Genomic DNA, 15881 nt, shown 5'->3' on the forward strand with positions numbered 1-15881 from the left:
TGCCTGTCACGGAGTCCCTGGGCGATGCTCTGGAACTGCTCCCCATGAAGCCAGTCAGGACTCTGGGGCAGTCGCCTTTCTGTGAGCAGCCTGTCTTCAGGACACGCAGCTCACTCAGCTTCCACCTTCCTGGGTCTGACCTCGGAGCATTCAGCATCCTCTGCCCCTCCGTGCGCTTCCCACAGCGAGTCCGCTCAGGCGGGGCTCCTGGGGAAGCCAGAGGGTCCTGCACCCCAACTTCGCAGTCAGACGTGACTCTCAGCCAGCCAGTAAAACAGAAGGTTTATTAGATGACAGGAACATGGTCTAACACAGAGCTTGCAGGTGCAGAGAACGGGACCCCTCAGCTGGGTCCATTTTGGGGGGCAGTGAGCCAGACAACCACGTCTGCACTTCACTCCATGTCCCAGCCAGCCCCAAACTGAAACCCCCTCCAGCCCCTCCTCCTCTGGGCTTTGTTCCTTTCCCGGGCCAGGAGGTCACCTGATTCCTTTGTTCTCCAACCCTTCAGCTCTCACCTTGCAGGGGGGGAAGGGCCCAGGCCATCAGTTGCCAGGAAACAGGGTGTCGGCCATTCTCTGTGTCCAGACTCCTGCACACACCTGCCCTCTAGGGCTCTGCAATGATCATACACCCTTACTCCACCCCCTAGATACTTAAGAACTGCCTAGGGGAAACTGAGGCACCCCCACACTATTCAGAGGAAACATTAAGAACAGTCCCACTTCGTCACACTGCCCCATACATCTACCCTGCAGCTGGAACCCACCTTCTTCAGCAACTTCAACTGTCCAGCAAGGCTGGCGTTCAGTGCCATGGCGTGACTGATAGCAGCTCTGCGCGAGGACAGCACACACATGCCCTGGGCTCCGGGCCCCTCTACCAATCCCAGCCCTTCACAAAGAGAGAGCCAGCAGCTGCTCCAGAGGAAACAGCCCAGCTTCCCCCCCCACCCGATGCCAAGGCATTCCCTGCTCCTCCCTTCCTCCCCCAGGTCTGCCACATGCTTCTAAGGCAGGGCAGCAAACTCAGGCAGACCGTGGGGAGGGAATTGGGTTCCAATGTCTCCCCCGAGCTCAAACCCAACCCCTTCCACACCACCCAGAATCCAGTAAGCTCCTGGATCAGGGGTATGGTGACCAGATGTCCCGCTTTTATAGGGACAGTCACGATTTTTGAGTCTTTTCTATTTAGGCTCCTATTACCCCCAGTCCCTGTCCCGATTTTTCACATTTGCTGTCTGGTCACCCTAATGAGGGGAGAGACCCACGAGAGACCCCATTTCTGCACCAACTTCCTGGCTGGGGTCAGCTGCAGCCTTGTGTGTGACCCATGGCTGCGGCATGGTCCCTGGGGACTCAGATGCAGCCACTGCCCTCCCCCCACCTCTGTCATCTTGTGCAAATAAGCTAATGAATCAAGTTACATTTTGCAAGTAATTTGCATGTCACTAGAACCACCAAGTCCTGCCCTGAGCAGTGGGGCAGAAGGAGTCATCATGGGGCTGCACAACCCCAGGCAGCTTGTTGGGGTGGGTGGCTGCTCATTAGGGTGACCAGACAGCAAGTGTGAAAAATCGGGACAGGGGGTGGGGGGTAATAGGAGCCTATATAAGAAAAAGACACAAAAATCGGGACTGTCCCTATAAAATCGGGACATCTGGTCACCCTACTGCTGATACAACTGGGGATTAGCAGGCTCCTGGGGGTGGGGGGCTGCAGGGAGCCTGGGGCCAGCCTGGTGTTGCTATCCCGGCCCTGAGCCCACAGGGCAAGGGGCAGAAGCTCCACAGAGGCTGCTAGTGTCAAAAGACACTGCTGTAGGTGAAGGCCTTCCTGCCGCCCAGCCGGGTGTGTGACAGTCCAGCTGAGGCGTGGGTGTCGAGGCAGGGTTGAGCCCTGTGCCTGCCACGCCCTGGTATGGACCACGCGCCCAGGGGCTAGCACTTGCTGAGTGCACTCGGTGCGTAGCATGCCCAGTGCGGTGTTCTTAGCCCAGCTGAGCTCCGCTTGCAGCAGGGCGGGGTGCCCAGCAGCCTCTTCCTCGGGCACAGCCTTGCCAGATCCCGACCTCATTCATTAGCCTTTGCCATGGCTGGTTCTCTCTCCCCACAGGGCAGCAGCTCCGAGGCAGAGGGGTAAGCAGACTGTGGGGGAGGGGCACCCTTGTCCCAAAACCTGAGCGTGGCTCCCTTTATCTTTCCAAGGATCACCGTGGTCACGTGGAACGTTGGCACAGCCATGCCCCCGAGCGATGTGACCTCCCTGCTGCACCTCAACACGGGTGACACAAACGACACCGACATGATCGCCATTGGGTAAGGGGCGCCATGCGCCGGTGTTGGAGGAGGCTGCCCTGCGGTAGGTGGGTCCCAGAGAGGCCAGGAGACCTACTTCTGTGGTCACCAAAAGGAATCGTCCACTAGCCCAAGCAATAGAGCCTCTTTTGAAGCAGAAAGATCCAGGTTCTAGTCCCAGCTCCCCAAGTGTGCGTGCTGCTCCTGCATACGGCGTACGACAGCAAGGAAGATGATTCAGAATAAAACACACGATAAAGATATAACAGAAAATGTAGCCCAAACACTTTTTAACCCCCTCAAATCCACCCTCCAGCCCTCCTCACTCCCCCGATCCCTGCTTGCTATACATGGCAGAGCCCAGCCCATACAAATGCCCCTGCACCTCTCAGGACTGGGCCATGGACAGTTCAACATCCCCTCCAAAGCCTCGTAGGAGTCTCTCTCTCTGCGATCAGCCCTTGGCCATAGTAAGCAGCCCTCAAGGGCATGGATCCATTGTTCTGTTCAAGCTGGATTGGAGCCAGCCCCTGGTAACACTTAATGCAGTTCTTAGCTACCAACGAGGCAGCTTCCAATTCAACGCACGGAGACTTTGTTGGCACGACAAGCCAGACGAGTGTTGCCAAAGTGCAAGAAAAAGACAGGCCCTTTGGGTACTATTGTAGTGGTTTACATTAGTACCTGGGAACCCTAACTGAGATCAGGGCTCCATTGTTCAGAGATAGTCCCTCTCCCAGAGACCTTCCAGTCCAAATGAGGCTGCTTGTGGGCTTGCTCTCTCTCCTGCTGGACTCCCCCATCCAGGCTGGGAGTCGCACACAGCACAGGAGATTCAATTCCCTGTACCCGTTTATGATCACTGTCCATTCCTAGGGCTCTCCAGGTTCCTTGACACCTCTGGCCCACTTGCCTGGCCCCCACAGGCATGGTGCCCAGGGGCCTGGCACTGTTTAAATTCCTCTCTGCTTTTTGATGCGACGTCTTCAACCAGCAGGTTCCCTCGGGAGGGTGTGGGATCCCCGTCACTGGAAGTTTAAGAACAGGTTGGACAATGCCTGTCAAGGCTGGTCTAGGTTAACTTGGTCCTGCCCCAGCACAGGGGCTGAGGACCTGACCTCCCGAGGTCCCTTCTGTTCCAGCCCCACATTTCTATGATTCTATCCCTGAGGCAGTGTCTCCCGCCCTTTGCTTTTGTTAACAGCTGCCTGGGCTGAGCTAGGGCAGGCTGTTAATAATGCAAAGCCACGGGTGGTGCAAACCTTGGCAGAACTACAGTGTGAATAGGGGCACAGAACCCCTGCGGGGTCCCCAAGACCCCTGTCTGGCGGTTAAGCCCTGCCTTGCTGGCTGTAGTGTTTGACTCACCCTGAGCTGCCAGCCGGGCACAGTGCAGAAGCCCCCTCCTCTGCCAGCGGCAGGGACTCTCCTGGGGGGATTTCCATCTCCCTGCTCCCTCCAGCACTGGGCCTCTGCCCCTGTCTGAGGGAGTTGCCCCTAGCTGACGCCCGGGCAGTCTCCTGGCAGGGAGGAGTGCCCGCTGGCTGGAGGGCTGCTGGGGAGTCTTTCCAAGCCTGCAGTCAGACCTGTCTGTCTCCCTTCCAGGCTGCAGGAAGTGAACTCCATGATCAACAAGCGCCTGAAGGACGCCCTCTTCACAGACCAGTGGAGTGAGCTCTTCATGGACGTGCTGAGTCCCTTCAACTTTGTATTGGTAGGGGGGGTTGGGCTCGAAGGCCTGCTTGGTTTGAGCAAAAATCTGATTAAATCAAACTGGGTACCCCACCCAGCAGTGCAGGCAGCCAGGGCCTCCCTACGCCCCCCCAGCCTGGCAAGCTGACACAGTTCCCCATCCCAGGTCTCCCTGGGTGGTGATTTGAAGGAGATTGCTCTAACGCCTAAACAATGCACAGGGAGAGCAAGACCCTGCCACCACTTAATTGGGTGACTCTGGGCAAGACCCTTCCCTGATCTCTGCCTCAGTTTCCCTCATTGCACCACGGAGAAGTGACACCCTGCCCCACCTTTGCAAGGTACTAAGAATCTGGGACATGAGGCACTTCTTGTCCCATGGGTGTCTCCTTAGTGCCGTTTGGGCTACTTCTTTGAATTAAAGTTTGGGGTGAGGTCAAAGAGTAGAGGGGAGCTGGTGGAGAGTCAGGAGTGGGGTTGGGGTTGGCAAGTCGGGGAGCGCAGAGAACGTACAAAGCTCATGACAGTGGTATCTGGTGCCAGGCACCTTCCATGGGCTTCTGCCTGTGATCTGAACACTCCCAGCCCCCTGGCCCCCTTTGTGTGTGTCCTCACAGCTGTCTCCATGGCAACTTGAGACTGTGAGGTCACAAGCACAGTTAAACTCTTCTAATGGGGGCCCCAAATGCTGGGTGGGCAGTGCTGTGTCTGGCTCCTCCCCTGCCAGAGGGGTGGGGGTGTAACTGTACCTGGGCCCAGGAGTGGAGGGCAGGTCTTCCCCAGAAGCACAAGGGTGGGGGCTGCTCTGCCATGGGGGCCTGAGCCCACCCCATTTCCAGTGGATCTACCCTGTGGCCTGGAGCCCATGGAGCTGCCCTGTGCCATCCCATGGCCCTGCGGCTCACAGTACTCCCCACCATGCCTGCCCGGCCAGCCCAGCATACCTCCCCATCCTGCTGGTCCCTTGCTGGCCCACCGCCCCCATCCCTTGGGGGGCTAGCACAGCCCCCAGCGCACTGCGTGTGGAGCCCTGGGCTTTGAGCAGCCGCCGGACTCTGGCCTGATCCGAGGGCCTAAGTGCCCACCCCCATCCAGGGAACTAAGCCCCGCTGGGACTCTGGGATAGCGCCTGTTGCCAAGAGCGTGCTCTGCAGGGTCCATTCCTGGGGCAGTGGCATGCTGGCGTGAGCCTGGCTGCATAAGGATTGCCTGGGAATGGATGCTGCGGATCAGGGAGCCGGCTGGGTACCAAACACAGGACAGGGTGGGTGCTCCCGGTCACAGCAAGCTGCAGATCTGCATGCTTGGGGTGGCTGCCATCTGCTCTGGCTGGCGCATAAACACCCCTCAGTGCTGTGCCATGTGCCAACGCTGACCAGTCCTGCCAGGCCTGCCCCAGGGAAGGTGGGTCAGTGCCATCAGCCCTGTCTCGCAGATGGGGAGACTGAGGCAGGCAGGGGCAGGGAGTGGGGGGGGGCACCTGGGCAGAGCTGGGATTCTAGCTGAGGTGCTGGCCCAGCCCTGCACCTCAGCCCCATGCCCCCTGCCATGCAGGGGAAAAGCCCTGGAATGGCTGCCCTGCCTCACGCCCTTCTCTCCCTGTTGCAGGTGAGCACGGTGCGGATGCAGGGTGTGATCCTGCTGGTGTTTGCCAAGTACTATCATCTCCCCTTCCTGCAGGACATCCAGACGGACTGCACCAGGACCGGGCTGGGCGGCTACTGGGTGAGGAGGGTGCTCTGGCAGGGGTGGGGGGATGTGACTCCGGGGGGGGGGGCTCCCCTCCTCCGATGACACAGCTTGGGTTCCTCTTGGAGCAGGGCAACAAGGGCGGGGTCAGCGTGCGGCTCTCCATCTTTGGCCACATGGTCTGTTTCCTGAACTGCCACCTGCCAGCTCACTTGGAGAAGGCCGAGCAGCGCAAGGAGGATTTCACCACCATCCTCAACATGCAGCAGTTTGAGGGACACGTAGCCAGCGGCATCCTGGACCACGAGTATGTACCCCCCGGCTCCTTCCACTCCCTGCCCGCCCCACCCACCGGCTCTGATTGGGGCTTGGAGCTGAGTCTGCAGCTCCACCCCTCTGAAACGGGCCGTGTCCCGCCCCCAGGAGCCAGATTCAGGTGCTGAACCCCTGCATCCAGCAGGGTTCCCAGCGGGGGCTCTGCTTTGGGAATTGCAAGCCAGCACCTTGCCTGGGGAGTGCTGTGTGGTCCCCACGTGGATTTGGGTCCTGGGCCTCCCTTGGCCCTTCAGTCCTAAACCCAGCTGGGATTGCTCTGCAGCAGCACCCATCTGAATCTGTGGCCCCTCTGGATGTGTGCTGGGCACAGGGCTGTGTGTACACGGCCATTCTCCTGTGCTGGCAGATGGCTTCCTCCAGGCTAGCTGGGGGGCAGGGAGTCTGCTTCAGGCCTGTCAGGTTGTGGTTTGCTCTGCCCACTTCCCACCATGCTCTCGTGCTCAGTGCTAGCAGGGCTGCAGGCCCCGGGACAGCCCCACCAGCTAGCGCCTGGCAGTGGAAATTTCCACCCCGGGTTCGCGCTCTCCCGTTTGATCCATGGAAAGTCGGATGATCTGAGCAGAAGGTTTCAGCTAATTATCCCCAGGGCTGCCGGGCCCTGCACCTGAGCTGCTCCCGCAGCGGGGCTGGCAGCTGGCCAGCGCGTTATCGGCAAAGCACTGACCTACATTCCCTCGCTCGCACAGCTGGGCTGCTGAGAGCGCCTGCGCAACTGGGTGAGATTGACTCCTGTCCCCAGGCCTCCCTGTGTCAGAGACACGTGTACCGGCTCCTGCTCTGCCCCCGCCTGCCCGGGCGCTCCCCTGTGCGTCCAGGGTCCTGCCCAACACCCCCCATCCCAGGACCCCTGTGCATCCAGGGCCCCACCCAACAGCGCTCTGTGCATCTAGGCTCCCCATGTGACCAGGCTCCTGCCCTGCCCTCTGTCACGGAGTCCCTGGGCGATGCTCTGGAACTGCTCCCCATGAAGCCAGTCAGGACTCTGGGGAAGTCTCCTTTCTGGGAGCAGCCTGTCTTCAGGACACACAGCTCACACAGCTTCCACCTTCCTGGGTCTGACCTCGGAGCATTCAGCATCCTCTGCCCCTCCGTGCGCTTCCCCCAGCGAGTCCACCCAGGCGGGGCTCCTGGGGAAGCCAGAGGGTCCTGCCCCCCAACTCCGCAGTTAGACGTGACTCCCAGCCAGCCAGCCAGTAAAACAGAAGGTTTATTAGATGACAGGAACATGGTCTAAAACAGAGCTTGTAGGTGCAGAGAACGGGACCCCTCAGCTGGGTCTATTTTGGGGGGGCAGTGAGCCAGACAACCACGTCTGCCCTTCACTCCATGTCCCAGCCAGCCCCAAACTGAAACTCCCTCCAGCCCCTCCTCCTCTGGGCTTTGTCCCTTTCCCGGACCAGGTCACCGGATTCCTTTGTTCTCCAACCCTTCAGCTCTCACCTTGTAGGGGGGAAGGGCCCAGGCCATCAGTTGCCAGGAAACAGGGTGTCGGCCATTCTCTGTGTCCAGACCCCTGCACACACCTGCCTTCTAGGGCTCTGCAATGATCATACACCCTTATCCCACCCCCTAGATACTTAAGAACTGCCTAGGGGAAACTGAGGCACCCCCCACAATATTCAGAGGAAACATTAAGAACAGTCCCACTTTGTGACATCTCTCCCCCCTTCAAGAATTAACTGGGCGGGGTCACTTTAGGCGGTGACCTGTGGAAGTTCGAAGCCACCAACGTTCCCATGGATGCCCCAGCATCTCTCCCATTCCTTGGTAGGAGTTACACCAGGCCCTTCCAGTTTCACGCCCTCCCTTAGGTTGGGGGTGGTCGATAACACTCGCAGCCCACATGTGGGAAGGTTTATGTGGCCAGTGCCCTTTGGCCACTCCAAAACCCCAGGGGGTCAAACTGGGATTGGATCTTTTCCCCAACAAGCTGGCCAAACACAGCCACTTGGTTATAGGACTGTTTAACTTTCTTAACAGCTTTCACTTCATCTGAGACCTTCTCAAAGCTATCCACACTGGATCTTTCAACAGGAAAGTCAGTGGATCCATTCACAGCAGAAAATTTCTGGCTGTTAGGACCTGAAACTTTCTTGATTCAATCACTTTCACACCCTTCAGTTGCAGTAAACTGCTTGCAAAGACTCCATGAGGATTCCTTTCCCTAGGGCTTTTCTATGCAACAATTCACACTTCTCAGAAAATCTGCTCTTACCCTCTTTACCTAGGGCTTGCTCTGGAGGAACACTTTCCTGAGCAACAACAGACTCTTTCCGGGTCTCCCTTACATCCAGAATTACCTCTGGCCCATCCGGCGGATTCCTACACAATCCCCTTTCAGGCAAATTTACAGACTTCCTAGAGAAAAGGTCAGAAGCATTCTCCTTCCCTTTGCCACACACAAGTTCAGGAATCTTTTCCTTCTTGCCACAGGTTTCCACCCCTTCAGTAGGTAACACAATCACATCACCTTCATGCTCTCCTTGTGCTCTGGCTAGGATTTCACCATGATTAGACAGAGTTGCTACACTGTTTCCCAACAACACACTAGCAACAGGCAAAATACAAGCACCAGAATTGTCTGGTCTCTGGGATTTTGCATAGACACTAACTGGATGCAACCTAGTTACAGGGCCATTCTCCCGAACAGACACAAACTTAGGACCCTTCCCTTCCTGGGCTTTAGCTGAATCCAGAACCAACTCTGAGACAACTGCACGACCCTCAACCATCACAGGCTGAAAGGCCCCTTCTGTCTGCTCCACGGACAAAGAAGAGCCAGACACACTTTCTCCTTTACCAGACACACAGCTTGGGATCTCATTCCCCTTGTCTCAGCACACAAGGCTGGTCACAGACAACTGCTTGGAGACCGGGGTAGCTGCCTCCATAGGCTACCCCCGACAGACACAGGCACATTTCCTTCACTGTCCCAATTCTCCACCCAGCTAACAGGTAAGGTCCAGGGACACTCATCTTCCACTCTCCTCGCCTTCCCACCCTGCTGACTAGACACAGCCATCAGCTCACAAGGCTGCCTAGGCTCATCCAAACTTTCCTTACCAAGCACCTTCCACTCCCAACAGATACCCTGCCTGTGTCTCCCCCCACTCAGCTGGGGTCTCAGCTCCCACTGTGCTCAGCGCTGCCCTTGCTGTCCCAGTGGGGGTAGGCAGCGAGCTTGCTGCTTTCCTCACTGCATCAGAGCCAGCATGAGCCCCCTCTCCGGTGTGCAAGGGGGCAGGGAGCATCTCTCTGTCCCACCCAGCCCCAGGGGTCTGGTTACCAGCAGGCAGGTAGCCTGAGCCTAGCGGCTCCTCCCCCCTGCCAGCCAGGTCATCTGCATTTTCACTGACCATTTCCCTCTCCACCAATTGGTTCCCTGGATTCAAATTCAAACCCTTGGCAAAAAGAAAAGGAGTATTTGTGGCACCTTAGAGACTAACCAATTTATTTGAGCATAAGCTTTCGTGAGCTACAGCTCACTTCACGAAAGCTTATGCTCAAATAAATTGGTTAGTCTCTAAGGTGCCACAAATACTCCTTTTCTTTTTGCGAATACAGACTAACACGGCTATTACTCTGAAACCCTTGGCAGTTACAGGAACAGGGCCTGGATCCTGTCCCAAAGAGACACAGTCACCCCACAACAGGGTCTCGCAGCTGGTGTCCTGGAGCACCCCAACGGCCAGCCAGCCCGACCCCTCCTGGGTTTGCACAGGGATCTGGGCCATAGGCAGGTCGAGGGGCTTCATCCCTGGGACCCTCACCCAGCTCACACAGCCCCTCAGTATCTGAGGCTGTACCACCCAGGGCCTGACAACAGTTCTCTCTGTCCCACGGTCTCGCCACCCCAGGAATGTCTCCTCATTGACCATCAAGTTCCGCTCCCACTGGGGGTCCGAGGGGCCTGGCCCCAGGAGACTCCACACAGACATATTGTCACGGAGTGTGGGGGAGTCCAGGCCCTGCACCCCTCTTCCTGGGATTCACTGAGACTCTCAGCCAGCCAGTAAAACGGAAGGTTTATTGGACAACAGGAACACAGTCCAAAACAGAGCTTGTGGGTACACCCAGGACCCCTCAGTCAAGTCCTGGGCTTAGACCCCAGCCCTGGGGGTTCCCTGCGTTCCTCCACCCAGCCCCAAACTGAAACTAACACACACACCCCAAGCAGGCTCTCTCCTGCAGCCTGTCTTCACATTCCTGGGCAGAGGTGTTACCTCCCCCTCCCCCTCCTGGCTCAGGTTACAGGCTCTCAGGTCTCCCATCCCCAGGGCACATTCCCAGGTCAACACTCCCCCCTCCCTGCTGCGTCACATCCTCACACATATAGGTTGGGGTCAGGAGTGGGAGCCTGTCCACCTCCCCACCCATCTGGCTGACGGAGTCTATGGCCTTGGGACCCAGCAAGGGAGCTAGACACTGGGGCTTTTCCGCAGGGTCCCCCTGGTTCAAATCGCCAGCCTGCTCAAAGGCAGTGAGGTGGCATCCACATCACCCCACTCCTTAACTAGGGGCAGCAATTTAGTCTCGAGGTTCCCTGCAGAACTGGCCCCCCGGGGTCTATCCCCACTCATGCCTGGGAGGTCCCCTAGGCCTCTCCGCTCCCCCACCGCCAGTTCATGCTGCTGCTGCTTCTGCAGCTCTTTCTCGGGCTCTCGCTGTCTCTCACAGTCCTCTTGCTCTCTTGGACTCAGCTCCAATCCCATCCGTCTCGATCCCCCGATGGGGAACCCGATCGTGAAGACCCTCGTCTGGTTGGGGACAGAAGTCTTGGGGATGTCTGGCTACCACTTCAGCTGCTCCCAGATCCTGCTATAGCCCCATTTGGGTCACAAATCTGTTCCTTAGAGTGGTCATCCTCCTCCAGCTGCACGATTAACTCTGTTTTGGTGAACTTTCCAATGCTCAACCCTCTCTTTTTGCACAGGGTTACAATGTCCTTCTTAAGGATATGGTGACAGGCCATCACTCCGCTCTTCCCAAGTTGTTGTGAACTCACAGGCCTGTGAACTCTCAGCTCCCCACGGTTTCCAGGGAGAACCCCTAGTGTGCCAGCCCTTCTCGAGGTCACCACCTCTTTGCCAGGGTTGAGCGGCAGACTCCTCCGCCCCTAGGACCGCTCGCTGCAATCCCCCGGGGGACCCTGTTACTGCAAAAGTTCTTCTCTCTGGTCACACACTCCTAGGGGTTAACCGCCCCCTGAAACTGTCTCTCTCTGAATCTTCAGCACGCCTGGTCCCCATCAATCCCCCTTCGTTTTACTGCTTCCCAGTCACTTACTGCAGGAAGTGCCCTCCATGGGATGCAGTAGATCCCACCGCTCCCACCAGTTGTCACGGAGTCCCCGGGCGATGCTCTGGAACTGCTCCCCATGAAGCCAGTCAGGACTCTGGGGAAGTCTCCTTTCTGTGAGCAGCCTGTCTGCAGGACACACAGCTCACACAGCTTCCATCTTCCTGGGTCTGACCTCGGAGCATTCAGCATCCTCTGCCCCTCCGTGCGCTTCCCACAGCGAGTCCGCCCAGGCGGGGCTCCTGGGGAAGCCAGAGGGTCCTGCCCCCCAACTTCGCAGTTAGACGTGACTCTCAGCCAGCCAGTAAAACAGAGGTTTATTAAACGACAGGAACATGGTCTAAAACAGAGCTTGTAGGTGCAGAGAACTGGACCCCTCAGCTGGGTCCATTTTGGGGGGGCAGTGAGCCAGACAACCACGTCTGCCCTTCACTCCATGTCCCAGCCAGCCCCAAACTGAAACTCCCTCCAGGCCCTCCTCCTCTGGGCTTTGTCCCTTTCCCGGGCCGGGAGGGCACCTGATTCCTTTGTTCTCCAACCCTTTAGCTCTCACCTTGCAGGGGGGAAGGGCCCAGGCCATCAGTTGCCAGGAAACAGGGTGTCGGCCATTCTCTGTGTCCAGATCCCTGCACGCACCTGCCCTCTAGGGCTCTGCAACGATCATACACCCTTATCCCACCACCTAGATACTTAAGAACTGCCTAGGGGAAACTGAGGCACCCCCACACTATTCAGAGGAATCATTAAGAACAGTCCCAGTTTGTCACACCCTCTGCAGCCCACAAGCTCCCAGAAGCCAAAGTTGAGACACAGCCCAGAACCCACCCTGCCAGCCCGCAGCCGTGCTCCAGCTCCTCAGACGCTAGCAGGCAAAGGGCTCCTGGCTCCTGCCTGCCTGGGAGCAGCCTCAAGTCCAGGTCGCATTGGGGCTCAGAGGACAGCTCCAGGACTGCTTGTCACCCAACCTGTCACCCTGGAGCTGGTTGGAGGGCCCAGGGGAGGCCCTGGCAAGGCTGCCAGAGTCCCAGCTGCTTTCTCCCTGTCCTCTGGGCCCTGACTGCTAGACCGAAGCTCTCTCTCCGGCCCGGGTTAAACTTCCCCGAGACCCTGTGACGCTGGGTCTCTGACAGCGACCTGTTGGGAATCGTGCCCCATCGTGCTGGGTGCTGCAGGGGAGCCTTCTTGGACAGGGCTACGGGAGCTGGCGTCTGGGGCAGGGATTTTCCCTCCCCACTGCCTTAACCAGGACATTTTCCTGGGCCTCAGTTCTCTGAGGCAGCACAGCCCAGTGGCTGGATCCCAGGCCTGGAAGCCAGGACTCCTAGTGCTCTCCCCGGGTTGTCACTCAGTCACTGCAAGTTCTGGAGGGAGTCTAGTCCCGTCTCCGTGGGCTGCAGCTGGCCCGCCCCTGGGGACGCTGCATTTGTGCTGTGTGGGGGGCACAGAGTCCCCTCTTCACCCTGGCCCTGCTCTCACCCTCGTTCTCCCCAGCATCGTCTTCTGGTTTGGGGACCTCAACTTCCGCATCGAGAGCCTAGACATCCGCTTTGTGAAGTACGCCATCGACAACAGCATCCTGAGCCAGCTGTGGGAGAAGGACCAGGTGAGAGGCCGTCCGGGCAGGTGCATCCCACGTGGCAGGTGCTTGCTTCCTGTGCGTGTTCGGCTCTGAGTTAACGCTCGGTGGTGCTGAAGGGGGGCCGGCAGATACTCTTCTGCTTTCCTGCAGCCCCACATGCTAGGTGCTGAGGGCGACATGGGGCTGAGGAGCCAGCACCTCCCTGGGGCAGATATGAAAATCCAATCCCTTGTGCCCCCCGCTGGGGGGGCAGGGAGAGCTGCTCCCCCGGGGAATGAAAATCCCCGGCTAGGGCCCACAGCTCTTGGGGACGGGGAGGGCAAGAGGCTAGAAAAGCTCCTTCCTCCTAACCCGGCTGCTGCCAGCCCAGAGCCCATGGGGCATGAAGGGCAGACGTGCCCCTGAGCTTGGGAGAGAGGTTCCCTGGAGCCCAGCTGCCTCCATGACCCCGCCGCAGAGTCCCCTGGAGTGGGGCAGCGTTGCTCCCCCGCCTACTGCCTGTCACGAAGTCCCTGGGCGATGCTCTGGAACTACTCCGTACAAGGCCAGTCAGCGCTCTGAGGGAGCCTCCTCTCTCTGAGCAGACTGTCTCCAGGGCAAGAAGCTTCCACCTTCCTGGGTCTGACCTCAGAGCATTCAGCATCCTCTGCCCCTCCGTGCGCTTCCCACAGCGAGTCCACCCAGGTGGGGCTCCTGGGGCAGCCAGAGGGTCCTGCACCCCAACTCCGCAGTCAGACGTGACTCTCAGCCAGGCAGTGAAACAGAAGGTTTATTAGACGAAAGGAACACAGTCTAAAACAGAGCTTGCAGGTACAGAGACCAGGACTCCTCAGACAGGTCCATCTTGGGAGGCAGGGAGCCCAGAACCCCATCTGGGCCTCCCTCCATTTTCCCAGCCAGCTCCAAACTGAACTCTCCAGCCCCTCCTCTGACCTTTGTCTCTTTCCCAGGCCAGGAGGCCACCTAATTTCTTTGTTCTCCAACACCTTCAGCTGGCACCTTTGCAGACGAGGGGCCCAGGCCATCAGTTGCCAGGAGACAGGGTGTCGGCCATTCTCTGTGCAGACAGCATCACACTGGCCTTCTAGGGCTCTGCAACAATCACACACCCTTATCCCCCCACCTAGATCCTTAAGAAATGCATACAGGAAACTGAAGCACCCACACAGTATTCAGAGAAAACATTAAGAACATTCCACTTTGTCACGCTGCCCTGCAGTGATGTGGCCACCCTGTGTTCTTGCTCCATGAACAAGGTAAAGTCACAGTGCGGAATCCCCCTTAGGAAGAGATTGACGGGGGCCGGGAGGCTGGGAGGGGGTTTGTAAGAGGGTTGGGTTCTGGGGCTGCTCAGGAAAGCGATGTGCAAAGTGCCTCGTTCCTCCCTCTCTGTCTGCTCCCTGGGGTGTGGCTCACAGCTACTTTAATCCCGTCCCGTTCGCCCTGCAGGGCCAGTGGGGTGTGCGGGAGCTGGGGCCCAGCCTGGCTTGTGCATCGACAAGGGAATTGCTCCCTGCATTCCCAGTGCACAATCTCTGTGGTTGATGCACAAGCCCAGCATGACTCTCAGAGCCTGGAGGGAGCGTGGGGGCTGAGACAGGGGAGACGTGTCTCTGCACTGATGGGCTCTAAGGTTGATGCGAGGCTGTAATTGCTGGGCTCTGGGCATGCGGCCCGCACGGGGGCCCTGAGCCCCGTGGGGCTGCACTAAGGCTGGGCAGAGAGCACAGGAGCCGCCTGGCACTCCTAGAGGTTTGTGCTTGGGGCAAAGTCCTCCCAGCCTGGCCTGTGTTGCCGGGAGCTGCGGGGACATATTTGCATGAGGATCTGGATCTTGGCGCCTGCCAGGGCCGGATTGACCTTTTGTGGGCCCGGTGCCAAACTTATTTGTGGGCCCCCAGGGGGGCAGTGGAGCATGGCACAGGGAGGTCAGTCCCCAGAGCCAGGGGCCAACCAGGGGCAATGGGGCATGGCATGGCAGGGGCGGCCCAGCTCCACCCAGCCCAGTGCGAGGGCACTATTTACAAACTGGTAGTTGCCAGACACACAGTGGCCCGCCCCGCCCTGTGCTGCCAACATGCCCCTTCCCCTTGGGGGGCGGGCCCATGCCGCACCACACAGCCCCCCTCCCGCCCAACTGTCATGGCGTCCCTGGGCGATGCTTTGGAACTACTCCACATGAAGCCAGTCAGAACTCTGGGGGAGCCTCCTCTTTGTGAGCAGCCTGTCCCCAGGGCAAGAAGCTCACACAGCTTCCACCTTCCTGGGTCTGACCTCGGAGCATTCAGCATCCCCGTCCACACCGTGCGCTTCCCACAGCGAGTCCACATAGGCGGGCTCCTGGGGAAGCCAGAGGGTCCTGCACCCCAACTTCACAGTCAGACGTGACTCTCAGCCAGCCAGTAAAACAGAAGGTTTATTAGATGACAGGAACATGGTCTAAAACAGAGCTTGTAGGTACAGAGACGAGGACCCCTCAATTAGGTCCATCTTGGGGCGCAGGGAGCCCAGAACCCCATCTGGGCCTCCCTCCATTTCCCCAGCCAGCTCCAAACTGAAAACTCTCCAGCCCCTCCTCTGGCCTTTTTCTCTTTCCCAGGCCAGGAGGTCACCTGATCTCTTTGTTCTACAGCACCTTCAGTCAGCACCTTTGCAGGGGAGGGGCCCAGGACAACAGTGTGACAAAGTGGGACTGTTCTTAATGTTTTCTCTGAATATTGTGGGGGTGCCTCAGTTTCCCCTATGCAGTTCTTAAGTATCTAGGTGGTGGGATAAGGGTGTATGATCGTTGCAGAGCCCTAGAGGGCAGATGCGTGCAGGGGTCTGGACACAGAGAATGGCCGACACCCTGTTTCCTGGCAACTGATGGCCTGGGCCCTTCCCCCCTGCAAGGTGAGAGCTAAAGGGTTGGAGAACAAAGGAATCAGGTGACCTCCTGGCCCGGGAAAGGGACAAAGCCAAGAGGAGGAGGGGGTGGAGAGAGTTTTGGGC

The 15881-nt window shown here is 58.4% G+C and overlaps 1 protein-coding gene across 3 annotated transcripts in view; it reads left to right on the forward strand.

Annotated features, from left to right (window-relative positions):
* The window catches only part of INPP5J (inositol polyphosphate-5-phosphatase J), a 31018-nt gene that overhangs the window by 5077 nt on the left and 10060 nt on the right, over window positions 1-15881 (forward strand). For 2 of the 3 annotated variants that reach the window (XM_048822015.2, XM_048822016.2), the window contains exons 3-8: window positions 2207-2317; window positions 3902-4010; window positions 5597-5713; window positions 5809-5984; window positions 12803-12914; window positions 14018-14146. In XM_048822015.2, coding sequence (XP_048677972.2) covers window positions 2207-2317; window positions 3902-4010; window positions 5597-5713; window positions 5809-5984; window positions 12803-12914; window positions 14018-14146 — 754 coding nt within the window. The remainder of the gene's footprint in view (window positions 1-2206; window positions 2318-3901; window positions 4011-5596; window positions 5714-5808; window positions 5985-12802; window positions 12915-14017; window positions 14147-15881) is intronic. The other variant, XM_048822017.2, reaches the window with a different exon arrangement.

Source organism: Caretta caretta, chromosome 15, assembly GCF_965140235.1.
Source record: "Caretta caretta isolate rCarCar2 chromosome 15, rCarCar1.hap1, whole genome shotgun sequence".
NCBI lineage: Eukaryota > Metazoa > Chordata > Testudines > Cheloniidae > Caretta > Caretta caretta.